At 37.1% G+C, this 19,473-nt stretch overlaps 2 protein-coding genes across 2 annotated transcripts in view; one reads left to right on the plus strand and one right to left on the minus strand.

Annotated features, from left to right (window-relative positions):
• Positions 1–17,208, plus strand: part of TARBP1 (TAR (HIV-1) RNA binding protein 1) — a 32,326-nt gene extending 15,118 nt beyond the window's left edge. Inside the window, exons 15-30 of the mRNA XM_062490164.1 lie at positions 1,089–1,282; positions 1,968–2,223; positions 2,308–2,496; positions 5,729–5,928; positions 6,086–6,157; positions 7,067–7,187; positions 8,026–8,136; positions 8,707–8,856; positions 9,973–10,059; positions 10,600–10,796; positions 11,308–11,389; positions 12,722–12,893; positions 13,844–14,035; positions 14,960–15,084; positions 15,510–15,646; positions 16,832–17,208. Of these exons, the coding sequence (XP_062346148.1) occupies positions 1,089–1,282; positions 1,968–2,223; positions 2,308–2,496; positions 5,729–5,928; positions 6,086–6,157; positions 7,067–7,187; positions 8,026–8,136; positions 8,707–8,856; positions 9,973–10,059; positions 10,600–10,796; positions 11,308–11,389; positions 12,722–12,893; positions 13,844–14,035; positions 14,960–15,084; positions 15,510–15,646; positions 16,832–16,997 (2,451 nt within the window). The 3' untranslated portion in view covers positions 16,998–17,208. The remainder of the gene's footprint in view (positions 1–1,088; positions 1,283–1,967; positions 2,224–2,307; positions 2,497–5,728; positions 5,929–6,085; positions 6,158–7,066; positions 7,188–8,025; positions 8,137–8,706; positions 8,857–9,972; positions 10,060–10,599; positions 10,797–11,307; positions 11,390–12,721; positions 12,894–13,843; positions 14,036–14,959; positions 15,085–15,509; positions 15,647–16,831) is intronic.
• Positions 17,209–18,134: 926 nt separating this feature from the next.
• LOC134041958 (cytochrome c oxidase assembly factor 6 homolog) lies at positions 18,135–19,473 on the minus strand. The gene is made up of 2 exons (XM_062489026.1): positions 19,330–19,473; positions 18,135–18,292 (listed from the first exon to the last, which is right to left on the minus strand). The coding sequence occupies exons 1-2, from the start codon at positions 19,471–19,473 to the stop codon at positions 18,197–18,199; spliced, it is 240 nt and encodes a 79-aa protein (XP_062345010.1). The 3' UTR covers positions 18,135–18,196.

Here is a 19,473-nt window from a genome sequence, read left to right on the forward strand (position 1 = left end):
CAGCATTGCTTTGGTGTTTTCATATAGTCATGTTGATTGTCCCATAGTTCTATGTGTTAGGCTACTGGATCTGAAACAGATAAATTTTAAAAAGGTAAAAAACCCATTAATAACTTCCATTAAAAAATGGTGATTTAAATTAAGATTTAAATTGGGCAGTTTAAACTTTGGTCTTACTATTTTGTATTACTGTTTTTTTCAAGTACAGTTAATAACTCCTTAAATTATTTTAAGTACTTGATTACCTAGGTTTGCGTTTTAAGGTAACAAAGAGCAATACTTAATTTCATTTTTCCCTTTATGTGAATTACATGGTTTTCCAGTAGTTTCCAAGTAAACATTTTCTGGTTCAAACTTAGCGTTCACTGGGGACCTTTACCAACTTTTTTTGAATTCAGGGGAATTATATTTCCATGATGGTTTCTTTAGCTGCCCATATAGTGCATCTTCAGTTTCAGAGGAAAGAAGTAAATGCTGAGTAATTTCAGATGACAAGAGTGTTCTCTGTGCTCTAGACAGGCATATGTAACTTGGAGATACTTAAATAACATCAAAGTTTTCTTACTATACAGATATTATATGCTTATTGGCTTTTTTCTTTTGAATGAGGCTTTTAATTTCATCCCTTTTTGAATATATGTGTTTATCACAAAAAATAACCATGGCATGGTTGTGATTTTTGGGTGCTTGGAGCAGCTACTGTGTCATATTCCAAATTTCAGCTGTTGTGTTGGGTTTCTTCTGATTAACTGGACCCATGTCTTTTTTTTCTAATAGCTCTCCAGCAATGTGTATCAACTGTTACCTGGCAAGATAGGAGTGTTCCATCACAGCCATGCTGCCTGCACTTAATGCCTAAGTGACTGTAATTTGGAAGATTTATGCTTTTGTCAGTGCCTGTAACTTGTGAGTGATTGTGCTGACCCAGCCCAAGCCAAACTGCATTAGGCCCATGGGGAAAAAATAGAAAAGTAGAAGGATGCAGAGTTGCTACCTTATGATGTCTGTGGTGATGCAAAGAGGATTATTAAAAGGATTAGCATGTTATTTGTATTGTGTGTGTTCATGTATGGTTTGGTTTTACTTAGGAGCCAAAGGTTAAGGAACAAATTAGAAAAGTGGCTAGCATGGCTTCACTTGCAGCTGTATGTGAGATAATGGATGGGAAGCTGGAAGCGCACCTGGAATCTCTGCCTTCTGTGGATGCTCTGAAGAAATTCATTTCCTTTTCTCAGTTCAATGAAGTATTAAAGAAGCCATCTTATATTGAAGAAAAAAATAGGTATGTCTGCTAAAACTTCAGGAATTCTCTAGAATAAACTTGATTAATATGAAGCAGTGGTTAAGATGTTGGCTTTTCCTGTTCTTTGACTACTCCTTGCCAAGATGAAAAGGAAGAATTCTGTACACAGACCGTTCAGTCAGTTGCTCTTTCGTCTTAACATGCAGGTTTCAGAACATTAAAGTAGCCATAATTGGTCAGAGCAGAGGTTCTTTTTTTAAGTCCTCTAGTTTTGTGAAGCCAGAGCTAGCTATGAACGCTGCTTACCCTTAGGCCAGATTAAATATATTTACACTGCAGAAAGCCATGACACGTACACAAGTAAGTTTAAATATAAATTATTTACTGTTGTGAGGGGAAACCCAGGGGATGCCAAAGAGCCAAAACCCAAATGCTTGGGTAACAAAAAACCACATCCAGCACATAGTGATATTTCCACTGAATACTCACACAGGTGTTTGACTAATGAGACTGACTAAACCCATAATTGGTTTTTCTCTTTTAAATACCACTTCATTTTTAGATCTCTTTTCCGTGTACTTGTCCACTCTTGCCATGCACTGTATAAATCTTAGCACCTTGAAGTAGTACAGTGAGTTTGTACAATTAAGCACTTCCTGATGGAGTAGGAATGTGCAGGATAAACTTAACACAATATTTATTTAAGAAGTGTGTTCTTTCACAGCTTATGCGAAGAAACGACATCTCAAGGATGGGGGAAGATTGTTGCACGCTATGTTCGTGACCAGTGGATTTGCCTTCGTTTTGTTTTAAATTCATTTCCAACTTCGGCTCAAGGGTATGAAGAAACTTCAGTAATGTCACTGTCTACAGTTGAAAGGCCAAGAGAAATTCTACAGTTTGCATTAGAAGCCCTATCTATTCTTCCTTCAGACCAAGTTTTACCTGTGTTTGACTGTATGAAGGTCCTTGTTCCCAAGGTAAAAGATAAACTGGCACAGCATTAGTAGTTTTTTGGGTGTATTTTTTTTGTTAAATGTAACACTTTATCTCTCTATCTACAGCTCCTGGACTCATCAGAGGCTCTCTGCATTGAAGCATTTGATTTAGCTTGGAAAATTATATCCTCTTTGAGCAACACACAGCTAATATTTTGGGCCAATCTAAAGGCTTTTGTTCTGTTCATCTTTGATACTGAGGTTCTAGCTGTTGCTGCAAGTGCAAAAGGTCAAGCATATACCAAAATAAAAGAGGTCAGTTTCAAGAATTCCTCTTTTTATTCAGAAGAGAACATAAATTTTGTCTGGATGTAAAAATGTATTTTACATTTTATTTTCCCTTCAGCTATTATTGTGAATTTTATCATTTCTGAAAAGGCCCAGGTTTGAGAGTGCTAATATAAAAGACCTGAGAATAAGATGGAAAATAAACAAATATATTGTTTCTTCTTGTGGCACAGAAAATAAAAAGTGCTGTTTTGATTTTTAGACCGTTCAGTATCTTATTCATACAGTGAAATTAGTTTTTTTCATTTATTTTATTTTTGCATAAAAATAAAATTCCTCCTCCTCTTGACTAATTTGTTTAGGATTTGACACCTGAACTGTCACAAACTATTAATATTCTGGGAAAATTATGCATTTTTCTAACAGTGTACTCATTATGAAAATGCTGTCCAAGATAAGAAGTTAGAACAGTTCAAAATTTTATAGATGCTATTGAATAAAGCATTTTTATTGCTTCTTTAAAGGCTTCTTTTCCTCTGATGGTCCAGGTGTAGAAAACAAACACCCAGTCACCTTAGAGTTCAGTTTAGTACTGCATGGTAGACCTGCTTCCAGAGAAGAAAAATGCAATCTTTATTCTTCTTTAGTAAGATTTATGCCATTGCCAGAACTCCAGGAGCTCTTACATATGTAGTCTTCTTATTTTGAATAAGTCCAGAAAACTGTATTCAGTACTGGGATGTTGGTTCCTATTGGCTTTATACACTACAAAGTTGTTAGCTATTTCTTTCTACATAATCTTTCCTGGGGATTTTTTCTTTTTTCTTTTTTTTTTCCCCTCTAAGTCTTATTTAATATTTGTGCAGAACAGTCTACAGTGAGTGCAAGACTTTAACTAGGGTAGTAATGCATTGTGATTTATTTACCAGTATATTTGTCTGCTTAGATTTACTACTACACGTGCTGCTTTGTCCTTAGCACAAAAATCACACTAGGAGGGGTTGCAGTTTTGCTTTGAAGTCACCATAAGTAGCCCTGTCCTGGTGTCACTCATAACTGTAAGTAAGAGCAAATGTCTCAAATTTATTTTCAGCCCAGACACGTGAAAATTATTTTTAATAAAATACAGAAAAATTGACATTTCCTAGCTATTTAAAACTGCTGTGATATATCCATATTAGCCTCAATTACCTTGAAATGTAGTCCCATTTATTTTCTTTGATTTTTTTTTAAACTTGCTTCAAATGAATGTTACAGTTTTCTGTTTTAGACACTTTGCATTTGTAGTCTCCCTATGGACCCAAGCCAAAATAAGATACGTATGTAAAGATGGTAAATTATCTCTTCTGTTGTAGAAGTTGGTTGGCTTTTACTCTTAATGAGTATCTGTAACAGCTAATTGTATGCTCAGTGTTGTAATAATGAATGAGCTATAGTTAGTATTTTATTTTTCTTGATCTTAAAACTTGTTTACATTCTTAGAATTACTGCCTTAACTTTAGCATTATTATTTCAAGCATTATGTAAGGTGTATTTTGCCAATGTTGAGTGCTGAGTCCGTGTGACAGCTATCCCATTGTCTGCAGTGGGACATACCATGACAGCAGGCATCAAGGAGCTAATGAAGGTCTCCTATACTCAACAAAGGGCATCTGGTCGAGCCACCTTCTGCCCCTTCATAAGAAAATGAAGATAAAGTCCAAGCAAGTGCCTGCTTATGTATATTCTTATTCCAGACCTCAGCAGTCCCTGTTGCCATTGACCCGCTGTGCAATGGCTGTGTAGTGGTAACTAAAGAAAAGAAAATATGGACCTGCCTGATGTTGATTTGTGACAGAAGGCCAATTTCATCTACCACAGTGCACTCTGTCTCTTTAATAGTTGGAAGGGGTGGAACAAAGGGGTATTTTTGAGTCAAAGAAGGGACTATTGCTATGGTATTATCGAGGAGGGCTTCCACAGAAGGTACCCAGAGGACTGTGTTCTTTACCGTAACTTCTGCTGCACTCTTCTTTTTTCATTGGGATTAATAATATGTTAATTATGCTAGAATTTAAATATCTTAAATTTCTTTAGTGTGTGCTCAACTTTTACTGTATTAGTGAAGCAGTTGAAAAAAATTCAGGATTGAGAAAAGCATAGTAAGTGCTGTGCAGTTTCCCTAGAGGTGAAACAATAGCTCAGTTTTGGAATTACGAAAGTTACAATGCCTGTCTTTGCACTAGAAAATAGGTTTGAATTCTTGATAAAAACCCCACATGCTTCTAGTGTAGAAGGACTTTCTTTCCAGCAAGTGGTTCTTCAGACTGCATTGCAGTATTCCAGTTTTAAGTTCTTCATGAGCTTCTTGGTGCTTTAATGCTTAGCAATTCAGAACAACTTTTCTCTATAAAGCCAGCATTACTGTCAAAGAATTGTCACCTTATCAAAACTAAAATTTCAATAAAGGGAAGCAAAGCAGCTTTGTCTGTTATAAGCAGTTACACCTTCTGAAAAACCATTTTCATGGACAGCTCTAACTGATGGCTAGAAATTAATTCTTGGAAAACTTGCCTGTTTATTCTGCATCTCTCTGCCCTCTCCTAAATGCTTGTAATTTCTTAGGAAAAAAAAATTACTTTGTAAGTGAAATTTACTCTTTCACTTATCCTAAGGAAGGGAAAGAAATATTTTGCAGCTGCTTTTCTTGTTTTTTTATTTTTTTTCTTCTTTTTGGAGAAGGTTTAGATAGCAGTTTCAAATAAAGTAAATATGCCCTCCTTATAAACAACAAAAAAAAGGTACAAAGACTCTTTTGTGCTTTATCTTAAATATGAATTTTGACATGAATGTAATCCTCCTTAAAGAACAGAACTAGTGATATTGCTGCTTATGTAAGAAATTTTGCTTAATGTTCAATTTTTTTTTTCAAAATTAGTAAGGATTGATTAAAACATTAGGTTTGGGCTCATGAAGTAAGCCCTGGCTCATTTGTTCCACTTATCAGGAGATTTGTTTAAAGCATCTGGTGTTGTATCTGTTTAAGCAAAGATCAGTTCTGGTTTTTGTTAACATCAGCATATACTGGGCCAATTGTTGCCCATGTTCACCTGCTCTTATAACAGGGAATTATGAATAGATTGAAGACAGCATTAACCTGAGCAGAGATAGGATGCAGAAGACCATGATACCTATTAAAATAGATATCACTGCAGTTTTATTCTAATAGATCTGGCACTTCTGAAAACTACATTTTTAATCTTTTATTTCTTATTTTCAGATAATTTTCAAGCTCATAGATCTGTCCACTACAAAGACTGGAGTCTTCAATGTAGTCCTTAGTCACTGTTGTCAGTCTTGGATATTTCCCACTCTTGATGAGAGAAGTGCCTTGAGAAATGCTTTCTTAAATGCTGGAAGTTATAGTGAACTTATCACTGAAGCTTGTGTCTTTGGAACTGTATTTAGGAGAGATCAAAGGTATTTAAAAAAAACCTTTGTGATTTCTATTTTACAATTTTGTGGGTTTTTTTTTTCTTTTATCTTTTAAACTTTGAGGTAACTACTGAAAAACAGAACACAGGTTTTGTATGTTATTCTGCTAATTTTGTTGCTTTGTCATCTTTCATCCCCGAAGACACATTCAGGATGTGCATGCCTTCATAGAAAATCTTGGAGAAAAGTGTGCAGCAAATGTTGTTATAGAAAGGTAATGCTTTTGTGGGTACATTTTACATTATTTGGTGTGTTTGTGTTTGTGTCTTGGTTGATGCTCTGAGAGGGAAGATACTGATTTTGAAGTATACCTTGTCATTGTAAGTAAGACAGTTAAGAAACTCAGGTTTTAATGCAGCCAGATTTTGAGCTTGGCTTTTTAACGTTGGTTGCGAGCCCTTTTCATGTGTGTACTGCCCAAAGGCTCTGCCTCCAGCCTTTGAAATGGGGATGTTAGCTACTGGTTTGTTGAATTTTTTTTTTTATAGTTTCACTCCTATTTTTACTCAGTGGAAGAAAGAGAAAGTTCTGTCACCTGTTTTCAGAAGTGTTTGTAGTTTATAAAACCTGAACCTTTAAAAAAATTCTACTACAAAAGTTCACTACTCCTGTATTTTCTCACAAGAGCTTTTTTATAATCATGTATTTTCTTGTGATGGTCTGCAGCTGTCACAACCTATAATGTCATTAGTTTTACTATTTTCATTAATTATTCTAGCTGTCTGTCATTAACTAATATGAATAAAGTGTTGTTTGGGACTAGATATTTGACCAAACTGTAAGCATAAATTAGTTGTTAAAAGATTACAGTTTACAGGCACAAAACTCAAAAACTTTCTGATACATCTTTTTCTATAAAAACTTTTTTTAAGCACCTAGATACTTAGATGTTACTAAAGAAGTCTAGATAGACTCAGGGTCAGGTGAACTTGCTAACTTTTTTCATCACCAATGACGAACAGATTTTAAAATTCCAGTTCTGGGTATTTGCATGTTGTCTTACTGTAGTCAACTTGATGACTGTATGTTCAAGACGATGTTTGGTGCTTTTTTTATAATTCAGCAATTATCTTTATGTCTAATCAAGTAGAGTTTGATTTTTATTTTTATTTATATTTTACAGTACAAATCGAGATGATCACTATGTTCGCATTTGTGCTGTTAAATTCCTGTGCTTGTTGGATGGATCAAATATCTTGCATAAGACATTTATGGAAGACATTTTCATCAAACTACTCGATAAGGTAAAATTAATTTCTTTTGGTATATAAATGTAGTGTTAGTAATTAGTAAAATGCAAAACATTTACAGTTGACATGATGCATCTATGGTTGTTTGTGTAGCCTCTCTAGATTTGCAGAGCAATACGCCTTTCTTCATTATGAGACACAAGTTAATTTGACCAAAAGCATAAAAACTGCCTTTTGAATTTATTTCTCTCTTTTTAGTGGGTATTTTGGTTTCCTGGAACATTGTCCAAACCATTGTTCCATTAAGAATCTTCCTTTAGGATGCATTCTGAAGCACTGCATTTCACTTTAAGAATTGCAGACTACCTCTTAAATTGAGAGAGCTATTGTCTCCTTAGAATACCTTTACAGATAGAAATGATGGAGAAGGTTGGGGTCCAATTTTCATTTATATCATAGGTGTTTATGCATTGGCAGGAGTCTTAAGTCAGTGGCAAATTACTGCAGCTGCTGTTAGAAAATCACCCATACATTCTGGTACTGTTGATTCCTGTCTTTTTCTGAAGAACTAGGAATGGGTGGGTCTCTCATTCCTCTCAATTAAGTACTGCAGAAAAATGTTGAATATTTGTGTTGTGAGATTGACCAAGCGGGGAAAAGTGAGCTTTAGAAGATATTTGCTTACTTTATTATTTAATTATAAACTTCAGAATTTAATATTAATAAATTAAGTAAATATATTTTCCAAAGCTTATGTTCAATGCTGATCCTAGCTGTGTAGTACATGTTGCTTTCTTAGTACAGAAAAGCGTTTAGAGGAATTTAAAGATTTAAATTTTTTTTACAGATTTAAAGGAAGACTAGGGCAATAAACCTTTTAATTTTGTTTTAGGATGAACTGGTTTCCAGATCTAGAACACGCTATTATGCAAACTCTTTGCAGCATAGAATTAAAACCCGGGTATGGCAGACACTCTTAGTTCTTCTCCCAAAGCTTAACCAGGTATTGCTCTTTACTATCAATTTTAAAATAAATAAATAAGTGCCTACTTTCAAGACCTAATTTGGTCTCATGGAAGCAGTGTATGTTAAATTCCAGCAGGGTAGAAAAGGTATGTAACCTGTAGCTGATGTGGAAGTTCTGTGTTGTGGAACTTTGGTGTAGTTTCATTCTTTCAGTCTGAAGTCATGGATTTATCATGCACTTCTAGAGGACACTGGAACCTGATTCTTAGATTTGTGACTTTTAGGAGGCCAGATTGTTCCTGTTACAGCTAGCTAAAAGTTTGTACTAACTAACTGATTGAAAACTTTTCACTTAGTGAAAACGTTGCTACTTTGTGAACAGTCAAGAAGTTGACAAGTGTTATTTTCATTAAATGTTGCTTAAACAGAAAATGTTTGAAAAGTATAATAGAGAAATTAGATGTTTTTAAAATGTTTTAATTTGCATATTAAAATATATATCTAATAGTACGATAAAGGTGAGAATGTTCTTCTATTTAATTTTTTTTTTCTTCATGGAAATAACTCCAACAATATACTAAAGTATTGCCTGATTTTGTTTTCTCAGCATTTTTTGTGTGGAACTCTTGACAGAGTTTTTCAGGCTGGATTCAGTAATAATCAGGCATCTGTGAAATACTTCATAGAATGGATTGTTATCTTGTGTCTACATAAATATCCCCAATTCCTTGATAAATTCTGGGATTGCTTTTGCTATGTAAGTAAGACCTTTGACGTTCACTTGAAAAATAACTTGATTATTTTCTGTGTATTCCAGTCTCCCTTTCAAAGCAGTGGGCTGTTGAGTAGTTCAGCTTGGAAGTGAGTCTGAGCAATAATCTGAAACACTTAAAAATTTACAACCTAAAAGTGGCCAGAGAAAAGTCAGTTCCTCCTGTTGAGAGATTTCCTTTTATGATGCTTTATTCTGGGCAGAGTAGAGGTGGAATAGTGAGTCAGACTAGTCCAGTGTAAGAGCCATCAGGACCACATGGATGCCCTAGATCCTGAGTCTGAAGTTCTTAGTTACTTGTGGTTTCCACAGCCCACGTTCCATCTTTTTTGTCATGTCCTCTTTGTCAGTGAGAATATGCCTTGCATAATAAATATTCAATTTGCAGCTTTTAATGTGGACTTCACTCACAGTGGAGCTCTGTAATGAGATTTTAAAACTGAAGCAGGGTTTGAGTGATGATACCCAAAAGTCATGAAAGGGTTGACTGAGGAGAGCTGACTATTTCAGAGTTCCTTCCAAAAGCTCAGGCTGTAGGAATTGCTGTCATTTTAGTAGATGATAATCTGTTGAATCAAAGTGATTTCATGCTGACAACAAATGTACTAAATCACAATGGGCACATTCAAACCATCAGAGCAAGCAAGCAGAAAACACGTAGATTTATGAAAAAGGAATACAGATTGCATTTTCAGAGGCTCTCCTGGTGTTGAAAAATACATTTAGTGCAGGTGTGCAACTGCAGTGTGAGCTGCAGGTTGATCTCTGGGTAGCGGGAGCCCCAGGCAAGAGGCTGTGGAATGGTTCTGACCTTTTGCATTCCTGGGGGAATATAGTGAACTTGGGTTTGGAATTTTAGCTCACTTTTACACCACTGTATACTTCATTCTGATTGATGTGTTAGTAAAAAGCAAATAACATGTTAAGAAGAATGAAATCCTAATAATATCAACCTCATGTTAGCATAAATTTGGCCGTGGAAACACGAAGGTTTTTAATAGTGTTAGTATTATTGCATATGCAGAACATGACGTGAAGATGCATAAAGTATAATAAAATTTTATATATGCATATCTCTTGTTACATTCCTTTTTACTTCAGGATGAAGAAAAGCTTAAAAAAAGTATCTGCACATTTTTATCAGTGTTAGCCCACTTCGACATCATTCTTGAAAATGCCTCAGAGAAGGTAAGAGTGTTCATTCTTTATTTACTTCCAGTGCATATACAGAGTTCTGAATTGAAAATAGACTGCCAAAATGGTTTAAATATCTCTACCTCCTACTAAGATATCCTTTATTATGTAAAACACTAACTCTTCCTGTCACCTCTGTAAAATATTTGGCGTAGGAAAATTAGCTAACTCAGCAGGTGTTCTGGATACATAGAGCCTGATTACCTGTGCAGTTTTCTAGAACAGCTACTCTGGTTTTTAAGTAAACATGTGGAGGCACCTGGGTTTGTTCTTCTTGCCACTCTTTTAATCAGAAGTAAGTAGAGGTTTCTTTGGAGGCAGAATAATGATTTTTAAAGCAAATGAATACATTTTCAAAGAACAAGTGGGACTACAGGTTTTATCTTGCTAAGATGGAAAGAAGGAAATGAATATAATTTTAAAGCTTCAAGATTTCCAAAAGCGTGTCTTTTGAGGAACTTTTTCTTGGGCCACTCATAACTTCAGAATGGTACGTTAAAACTTACCATAAAAGAAAATTCTTTGTTTCTTTAGAAGCCAGCTTTGAAGAAAGCCCTCATAGTTGTTCTGCAGTGGTGCTTCAGCCATAATTTCAGTGTTCGGCTTTATGCATTAATCGCCCTTAAAAAAATCTGGGGTATGTGCAGAATGCTGCACGTGGAAGAATTTGAAGCTCTGACACCAGTTATTGAATCTAGCCTTCAACAAGTGGAAAACATGCACGGCACAGGGTTAGTAACATTCTTTACAGCTTAACATTGAACTTCTGAGCCATTTGCAGCAAGTTAAATTTTCTGAATTGGCACTTGATAATTTTTATGGGGGCTTTTTATCTCCATTTGAAAAGAAGTTGGTATGGGGAGACACAGTACTGAAAAAAACAGCAACAGGAAGAGTCTTGACTTTTTTTTTTTTTTAACAGCTAAAAGCTGACACTGAACAATAGGCTAGTATCCAGTTTCCATGGGATACTTCTTGCCAAACTCACTCTTTCTCATAGTAGAATTTGGGGATGTGTTATGGAGCTTTCTTGAAATATAGTAAGCTTGAAATAAAGCTTTTTTTCTGAATGCTGTTTGTTTTTTAAAAATGGACCCTTACTTAATTGTTGAAGTATTTTCTTTCCTATACAATATATAATACATAAATTAGGTTGCCTTATGCCAATCTGACAATTGAATTTTTAAAAATATTCAGCAGGTTGCTTTTCAATGTATCTTACATTACTTTCTGTACTTAAAGGAATGCCAGAAGGAACTGGCAGCGAATCCAAGATCACTTCTTCTTTGCAACATTTCATCCAGTTGAGGATTATAGTTTAGAGGCAAGTCCAACACCACACCATTTGTCTAGTTTTACAACTGTATTTTTATCTTTTTTGGTATCTTCTAACGTGGGATAAAATTATCAACTACTACTTGTTTAAACCCCCAAAAATTACTTCGCCCAGATTGTGATGGATTTAAGACTAAGACTGCATCTTAGTTTTTCTGCTTGATACAGTGTTAAAAACCAGATCAGTTAGGAAGAGGTATGTGTGATGAATGTGCCTGTCTGTGGCAATTAATCAGTTTTTATATTTGTGACTGGAAAGGTTAGTTCTAGTAGCTGAAGAGCATCTATGTAGTTGAGGTAGTTTATTAAGATTTTTAAGGCATTTATTCCTAGAAGTAACCTGAGGTTGCTTAAATGGATTGCTTGATGTGAATGGGACAGAGATACATCACTTCCAGAGCACCTTTTTCAGCCACCTTTTTTGATATAGCTCAAATAACTGACAGCTGAATAAACATTTTCATCATTGAAAATGGAAGGGAACAAAAATAAGGGTGTAGATAAATAGAAGAGACAGAAGAACTAAGCTCAAAGTACAAGATAAGTGTGGATATGAATGGGGAATATGTTTTTGCCACCAAACAGTGCCACCTTTGAGAGAAGAAATTTTTTTCTTCTTTTAAATGACATTCTGTGAAATATTTTTGTGAACACAAATATGCTAAATAATGGAAAGTAAAAGTCCTGAACTGGCGGAAAAACCCAACAAAGCAAGACTAATATTTGTGAAGCATTTAAATGTATTCAGGGTGCATTGGGATAAACAAGAAGTCTGGGTTTTAAACTCTTTGACTTACTCAGTCTTTCCCTTGGGATATCTGTTTTTTCCTCCTTGATAAATCATGGTTAATTAGATGTATTGGTTGTGTTGAGCGGGATTTTATTATTAGATTTTAATGCTTTCAACTGTTTTTCTTTTGACATTAAATCAATCTGCATCCTTTATTATAAAGTTGTAAGAGTATTTGATAACTCTTTAGCGTTACACATACAAGATTTTTCTCTAGAGCCTTGTGCTCAGAAGCATAGTGTTAATTCTTTGGTATTCTAGAATTTCAGAGCAGTAATCAGTGTAGATCCTCAGAAGTTTAATTAGAGAGAATAAGTCTGGATTTATGGAAGTTTTGGCTAGCACTGTAAGTAAAGTTATGAATATTGAGAGACATATTGGTAAGCTGTATTAAGTACCAAGAAAAAGAAAAGAGTATTAAAAGCATAGGAGGCTAAATAATAGACATGTTCCATTAAACCACCAGGGATTCATTATCTGTTTTTGCTTGCTTTAGTGACTCTCTGCTGATGGCACTGTGTTGCATTGCAGATGATATTTTACACACTTCCCCGCCTTTCGGAACTCGCTGAAGATGAATGGATCTCCCTCTCTAAATTTGACAGATTCACTGACATTCCTTTGCCAGCAGCATTTCAGTGCTGCCATTCCCGAGCGGAGCTTCGTGATCTGAAACCAAGTGACTGGTCTCAGCAAGACATGGGTAAAATATAGCCAATCTGTATTATTTTTTATTATTTGCATTCAGTAGCTTTGTACATCTGTATTCAGTCTGCTCTCTGGTTTTCAGCTGAAGTGAACTTGCATCCTTGTGAGCAGAACGTTGTCTTGGTTTGAAAGACAGGTGTTTGCCAAGGAAAGCAGAAGCTTCCCCTTGGACTGAAAGAAAATGTGATTCTTCCGATTATTATAATTTTGGAATTAAGAGAGCTCTCAGGCAAAGATATGGGGGTAGGAATAACAGTTCTTTACTAGTGTATCTAACAAGACAAACAAGAACAACAACCAGCTATGAAATTACCCACAAACAGAACAGTAACTCAGTCCCAGTGTTTTTTGGCTGCAGGCACCTTTTCCCTGAGCTGCAGTTCCCGGTGCTGGGGGCGGGCGGGTCCCGCAGAGCCGCAGGAGGGCTGGGGGTGATGGCAGCGCTGTCCCAGGGGGAGAGAGAGATGGAGAGAGAGCTCTGCTCACGGTGTGGGTCCTGGTGCTCAGCAGAGTGCTGGATGGTGGTAGTTCACAGTGAGAAGACAGCCGGGCAGGGTCCGATGGTGGTTTCCCGACGCAGGGATGGCAGGGATGGGACACAGGCGGCGATCGTCCTTCTCGTCCGAACTCCGCGGGGGAAATGGGCCGAGGCCCAGCCTTCCGCTTCCTCTTCTGGCTGTTTGAATCTCGCAGGGCTTGCTTCTTCCCTCCCGTCCTCTCCCCCTTGTCACCAGGGCCCAGTCAACAGGTATCTTAGCATGACAATGGGGAAAATTCCACAGAGGGAAAAAGGGAGAGAACTAACCCTCAACAAACGCGAACCATAAAATAATAGTAAATGTTGAATGGTATTTCTGGTATTACCATTTGGATTATCTTCTTTATTGAAGGACTAGTTTCACCCCCACTTGCATATCCATATGAACATACAATTTGTTATTACAGGTTCACATTTGGCTGAGGTAGACAGCCAGACAGAGTGGACTGATGTTCAGAAAAAGATTATACCGTGGAAGAACAGTACTCCTAGTTTAGACCTGGAAACAGCATTTCAGGATCGTGCTGCTAAACTTGGCAAATCAAACAGCAGACTGATTGTGGTGGCTTCACTTATTGATAAACCTACCAATTTAGGAGGTAAGATTGATTGCACATTTTCAAACTTTTATTTTAGACCTTGGAGCACACTTAGATAATAGAAGTTAATTTCATTTTATGTTGATAATGAGGAAATTATTTAAGCACTGCTCAGAAAAATAGATCATTATCCTGAAAGAAACTGGTAGCCAAAGAAAATCCTACCCCCTTCAGAGAGAGGGGTCTTCTACAGTTGCATTTTAAGGAAACAAAAGAAGTACTTACATATAGCATGCATTAGCTAAGTAGAATTTTGCTGCAAACCATACTGATTCTGTATTTGCTACAGTTGAATTTTCAATTGTGTATGCTGTTAAAGGAGATTATTTTTCTTTTTTCTTCCTGTAACAATTAAACCAAATCTTGTAAACCTACAAGATTCTCATGTCTGTTGGACAGCAGAGTCCCATTTCCTGATTAAGATTGCCTCACAATTTGTCAGCTGTGACATAATAAACCCTGCAAACACTCTATTGCCATTGTGTTAGCAGTTTCAGTAACTGCAGTGAGTAATGAAAAGCCCCACAGGCTGGTGTTGTCTGCATTGTAATGCTGTTATGTGTCATCCTCTTTCATTTAACAGGTACTGGGTTTAAAGCTTAAGCTTGTGTGTGGATGTGTCAAACCATCCATCCTTGCTAAGCCTTGGACACTTAATCCCTTACTTTGTGTAATTAGTATTGTAAAAGCACAATTGTCAGACACAGTGCTCTTCTAGTTTTTATCTCTGCTAAGTTACAAAACATTTTTTTCCCTGTAATTTATATGGAACAAGGTGTGGCTTGGAAGACCGGATACTAACTAAAAATAGATAACTAAAGTAGCCATTTCTCTTTTGCATTTTTTGTCATTTTCAGTTGGTGTGCTGGCTTGGTGTTTATTTTCTGCTCTGCTCAAAAATCACTTTATTTCTTGCTTTTGTAGGTTTATGTCGTACAAGTGAAATATTTGGAGCATCTGCACTGGTTGTTGGCAGTCTTCATTATATACAGGATAAGCAGTTTCAGCATCTGAGTGTTTCTGCAGAGCAGTGGCTCCCCCTTCTCGAGGTGAATGGAAACCTTTATCTTGAAAAAATTACCTTTTTGTTCAATGGAAGTTCCTGCTGTATCTCCGAGACTTAGTCTTGTATGTTTTGGGTCAACCTTATAAAAAATAATTTAGGGAATACTTGTAATTTCTTATTGCTGTGATAAACATTATGTGAGTGATCATTGTTACATCTTTCTTCATTGTATTGGTATATTGAGGTATTACATTGGTATATGGGGGGTATTTTGTGGCATTACCTAACTGTGCTACTGCTGAAGAGCCTTTAAAATGTTAAGCTATGCATATGGACAGAGTCTTTGGGGATAGAAGTTGTTAACCTTAAAAAGTGTCCAAGTAATTTTTATTTTTCACAATAACTTCAGAAGTTTACAAAAGGTGATACTAAAATATTTTTATATTTTTCTCTACTTTTAATGCACAGGTGAAACCATCTCAGCTTGTTGATTATTTACAGCAGAAAAAAACAGAAGGCTACACTATTATTGGTGTGGAGCAGACAGCTAAAAGTTTTGATCTTACAGAGTATTGCTTCCCAGAGAAATCACTGTTACTGCTAGGGTAAGAGCACACACTGTTTTGTAAATCTACATCCCTTTCTCTAGTCAGTTTGGTCCTGTGAAAACCAAGTGACACTGGTAAAGGTGATTCTGGGATGGGAAATGATTATGGGAAGAGCAGTCCTTTGCTTTGTGTGCTATGGACCACGAGCTGTTGATAACTGCTGAATGACCCTTTCTCGTATTTAATAACCTATCCATACACTCTGGCACTTTTTAATAACAGGGGAAGGTAGCAACAGCATGGGCTGTATTTTTCTGGGAGTGCTAAAGAGATCACCTGTTCAGTGTAGTTCTGTGGAGCCCTGTCTGTGTGGGCTGTGGTGAGCTCACCAAGGAGGAGGCTGTGTTTGCCCTGCTGAACTTGGTGAGCAGGGCTGGACTCAGTGACTGGAGTGACACAGACTGTGTGTGCATGGCTGGGAGATGATTTCAAAGTTGAGGCACAAGATGAAGTAAGTAGCAAGTTTTTGCAGTACAAGCAGAGCATGGGACAACTTCAGAGAAAAGCAGTTACCAGTTTCTATAAGCAGACAAGCCTCAGACGTGATACAAAGAGGGGGAGGCTACTTCAAGAAATCTGCAGTAAAGCACATATGGCAGGAAGCACCTGGCATTGCAGGGCTACTGAGAGAGACCCAGAAGAAGTGCTTGGATATCCTCTTAGGACAAAGCTTTTATCCAATTTTTCAATACATAGCTTGTCTTCAGAATGGAGTGCTCATAATCACTTTGTTCTCTTTTAGTTAGAAACGATAGTTTTAATTACCAGTAAACTTCAGTAAACTCTGTACTCAGTTTTGACTTTGTGCCAGGACCTGAATGTAAAGTGGGCAGTTGAGCTTTCCTGCTGTGCCAGCAGCTTCATACCATGGTCATTTCACTATATATGGAGTTCAAAAACAAAAGCAGAGAGTGCTGGGTGCTCAGCTATTGCTGGACCAGTGAACTGAAAATTGAGCCTTCCACCAGTCTTTTTACATCAAAACCTAAGTCAGCTATCTCCATGTTTTCTTTGTAATCCATTACTATTCTTTAAAAATTCATTTCTTATTATCAGTTACCCCATATGCAGATGTGCCATTTGTCAAAAGGTGTTTGGATGCCGTTTTAACAGTTGTGTATTTTGCTTTCTGGAACACACATGCCCTCTCTCAGATACAAGTTACTGTTTCTTCTTTACTAGAAATGAACATGAAGGAATCCCAGCCAACCTGATTCACCATCTGGATGTCTGTGTGGAAATTCCTCAGCAGGGCATTATTCGGTCACTCAATGTTCATGTGAGCGGAGCTCTACTGATCTGGGAGTACACAAGACAACAAGTGATCAAGCAAAAACAACAACAGTAACTGCCCCGAGTCTCGTGCCTTACTGTACAGCTGGACTGCTTCCTACGGTGCTACCACTTGAAATTCTGAATAGATGATACAAACTCAGGGTGAATGAGGATTCTTAACTTTGCATGTTCTGTTCTCTGTAGTGTTCAGAGTGACTTTTAAATGCCTTAATACTTTACCTCCTTAAATTGTTGCATTGGAAATAAATACTGTTTATATTGCATGTGGCCTGTGTGTTTTTTCTGCTGAATGTCAGCACAGTACTGTGAACAATCTCAAACTCAAAACACAGGATTTTTACTGCAGTTACTTCGGTTGTGGTGACTGCGCTTGAAATTGAAGTCGTGTCTTTAGCTATAGTATTAAATTATTCTAGCCCCCAGATATAATAGATTATGTAATTTTTGGAAGGCAGCTTCACTTCCATAATTACATTTAATGCTGCTCCTTGTTCAAATGCCTTCTACAGTAACATTTATTAATCCTGCTGTAAACAGTCTGTACCTTTAAATAAAGCTGCATCACTAAGGTAATCTGACTCTACAAAAGGCCATAATGTGAGAATTTTGATAAATAACTGGACATACTTTTAGCAGTGATACTGACTGAAAACCTATGAACAATGTAAAAATTCCTACCTATTGCTTATAAAAAATTAGCATACTCAAAACAGAAAATTGCATATCATATGCACATGATACTTTAGGTCTTCTTCTGCCTATTGTTGTATAAATTAATATCTGACTTAAACTGTATTTTAAAATACTTCAAAATACTTGGTAAGTGACAAATATAAATTATATTTTGCAACCCACTGCTTTCGACAAAAAAGGCAAGTTGGAATGGACTTTTTTATTTTAGGAAAAAGCTGGTTCACTTACTGAAAAACAATTTCATTTTCTCTTTAGAATATGTACATTTCACTATTAAACAACCATTTATTCCTCTGAAACAATTTTATCAATTATACATTCAAACCCTTAAATTTGTGAACAGCCCTGCACCGTATTTCTTTGACAAAAAAAAACTCATCAGAACACTGTCAATGACCCTGTTTTTTAGAAGACATGTCAGACCTGGCAAACAAGAAGAGCAGTCTGCATTTCAGGGAGACTGCTACATTACCAGTTCTTGCACTCAAGTGGCGTCTGTTGCTTTCTCTGGCTTCTTCTGTAGTTACTTTCACTTGATTTATTTTGAGAGCAGAGTTCCTAAGACTTTCCAGCATCTTCTGGAGGATGATACCCTTCTGTTTCAAGCTTCTTTTTATATTTTAAAAAGTCTCTTCTTTTGTCAAAGTGTTTAACCTGTTTAAAACGAGAAACAATGTTCATTATAAGAAACTAGCAAGAGGAAGGGGCTTTGTGTAAACATTCTTTGATCACTGAATGTAAGGAGGATTTTAATGCGCTAGTTAGGAGTTTCTTCTGTTTAGGACTAGTGTGTTTAGTTTTTGGAGGTTCTTCAGCATTTTGGAAGTGAACTTGAGTTTTTTTAGTTCTCCACGCTGTTATTTATGAAGATCTTACATGCATTTCTCTTTTCACTCCTCTGAACAAAAATTGTGATGCAAAGGTAAGTCCAGTAACTTTTCTATGGTTATCACAGCCTACATAACCTCTGAGTTCAGTATCTAGAACTGCTGATGTGCACAGTGCAAAGCACTGCAGATGAGAGCATCATCCCTAGAGATAACAAACAGCAGAACTGCACTGTTGAAAGCTTGAAGGTACTCAGGCTTTTTAACTCACTTCAGGCTCCTGCCTGCAACAGGAACTGTTCAGACTCCACTGCTACTGAAGGGCAGTGCCTCTTGAAAAACAATTACAGCTTGAGCTTGGGAAACTAAATAACACAACATGAACAGATTACATGCAGGCAGGTGCCTTACTGTGAAATTATACTGCATGAAAAAAAGGTATTTTTTTGCACAAGGGATCAGATGCCAGTCTTAGAAAATGCCATGCACTGCATGCCCTGTGTGGCAGCTCCTTTCTGTACTGGCCTTTAAACAGGAATTTCTTGGTACTTCTACAAGCTTTCAAGTATCTTCTAAAACTTTTTTTAAAATTTAAAACAATAACCCTGCATGTTTATCTGGAAGTCTGAGACCGTGTTTTCCTTTCTCTCTGTACTATACTCTTAACACTGCTTTTCTTAATTCCCAGGCCAGTCCAGGGGTGCGCTCAGGAGCTGCCCTCTCCCAGCCAGCCAGACGTGTGTGCAAGCCAAGCCACGCCTGACACGGGTGCACGGTTCTCTGGGAAAGCTCCAGGCTGTGCCCGGCAGGAAGCGGGAGCGGCCATCCCCGAGCAGCAGCCGCATCCCGCCGCTCGGTGCTCACCCACTGCTGCGGGCAGCGCGACTCGAATGCCCGGCGCAGCTTCTCGCACTTGGCGGCGTCATCCCCGTGGCTGTCCAGGCACTGCCAGAACTCGTCCCGGGCACCCCAGCACGCCTTCCTCTCCTCCATCGTCGGCGCCGCCAT

The sequence above is a fragment of the Cinclus cinclus genome, chromosome 3, assembly GCF_963662255.1.
Source record: "Cinclus cinclus chromosome 3, bCinCin1.1, whole genome shotgun sequence".
NCBI lineage: Eukaryota > Metazoa > Chordata > Aves > Passeriformes > Cinclidae > Cinclus > Cinclus cinclus.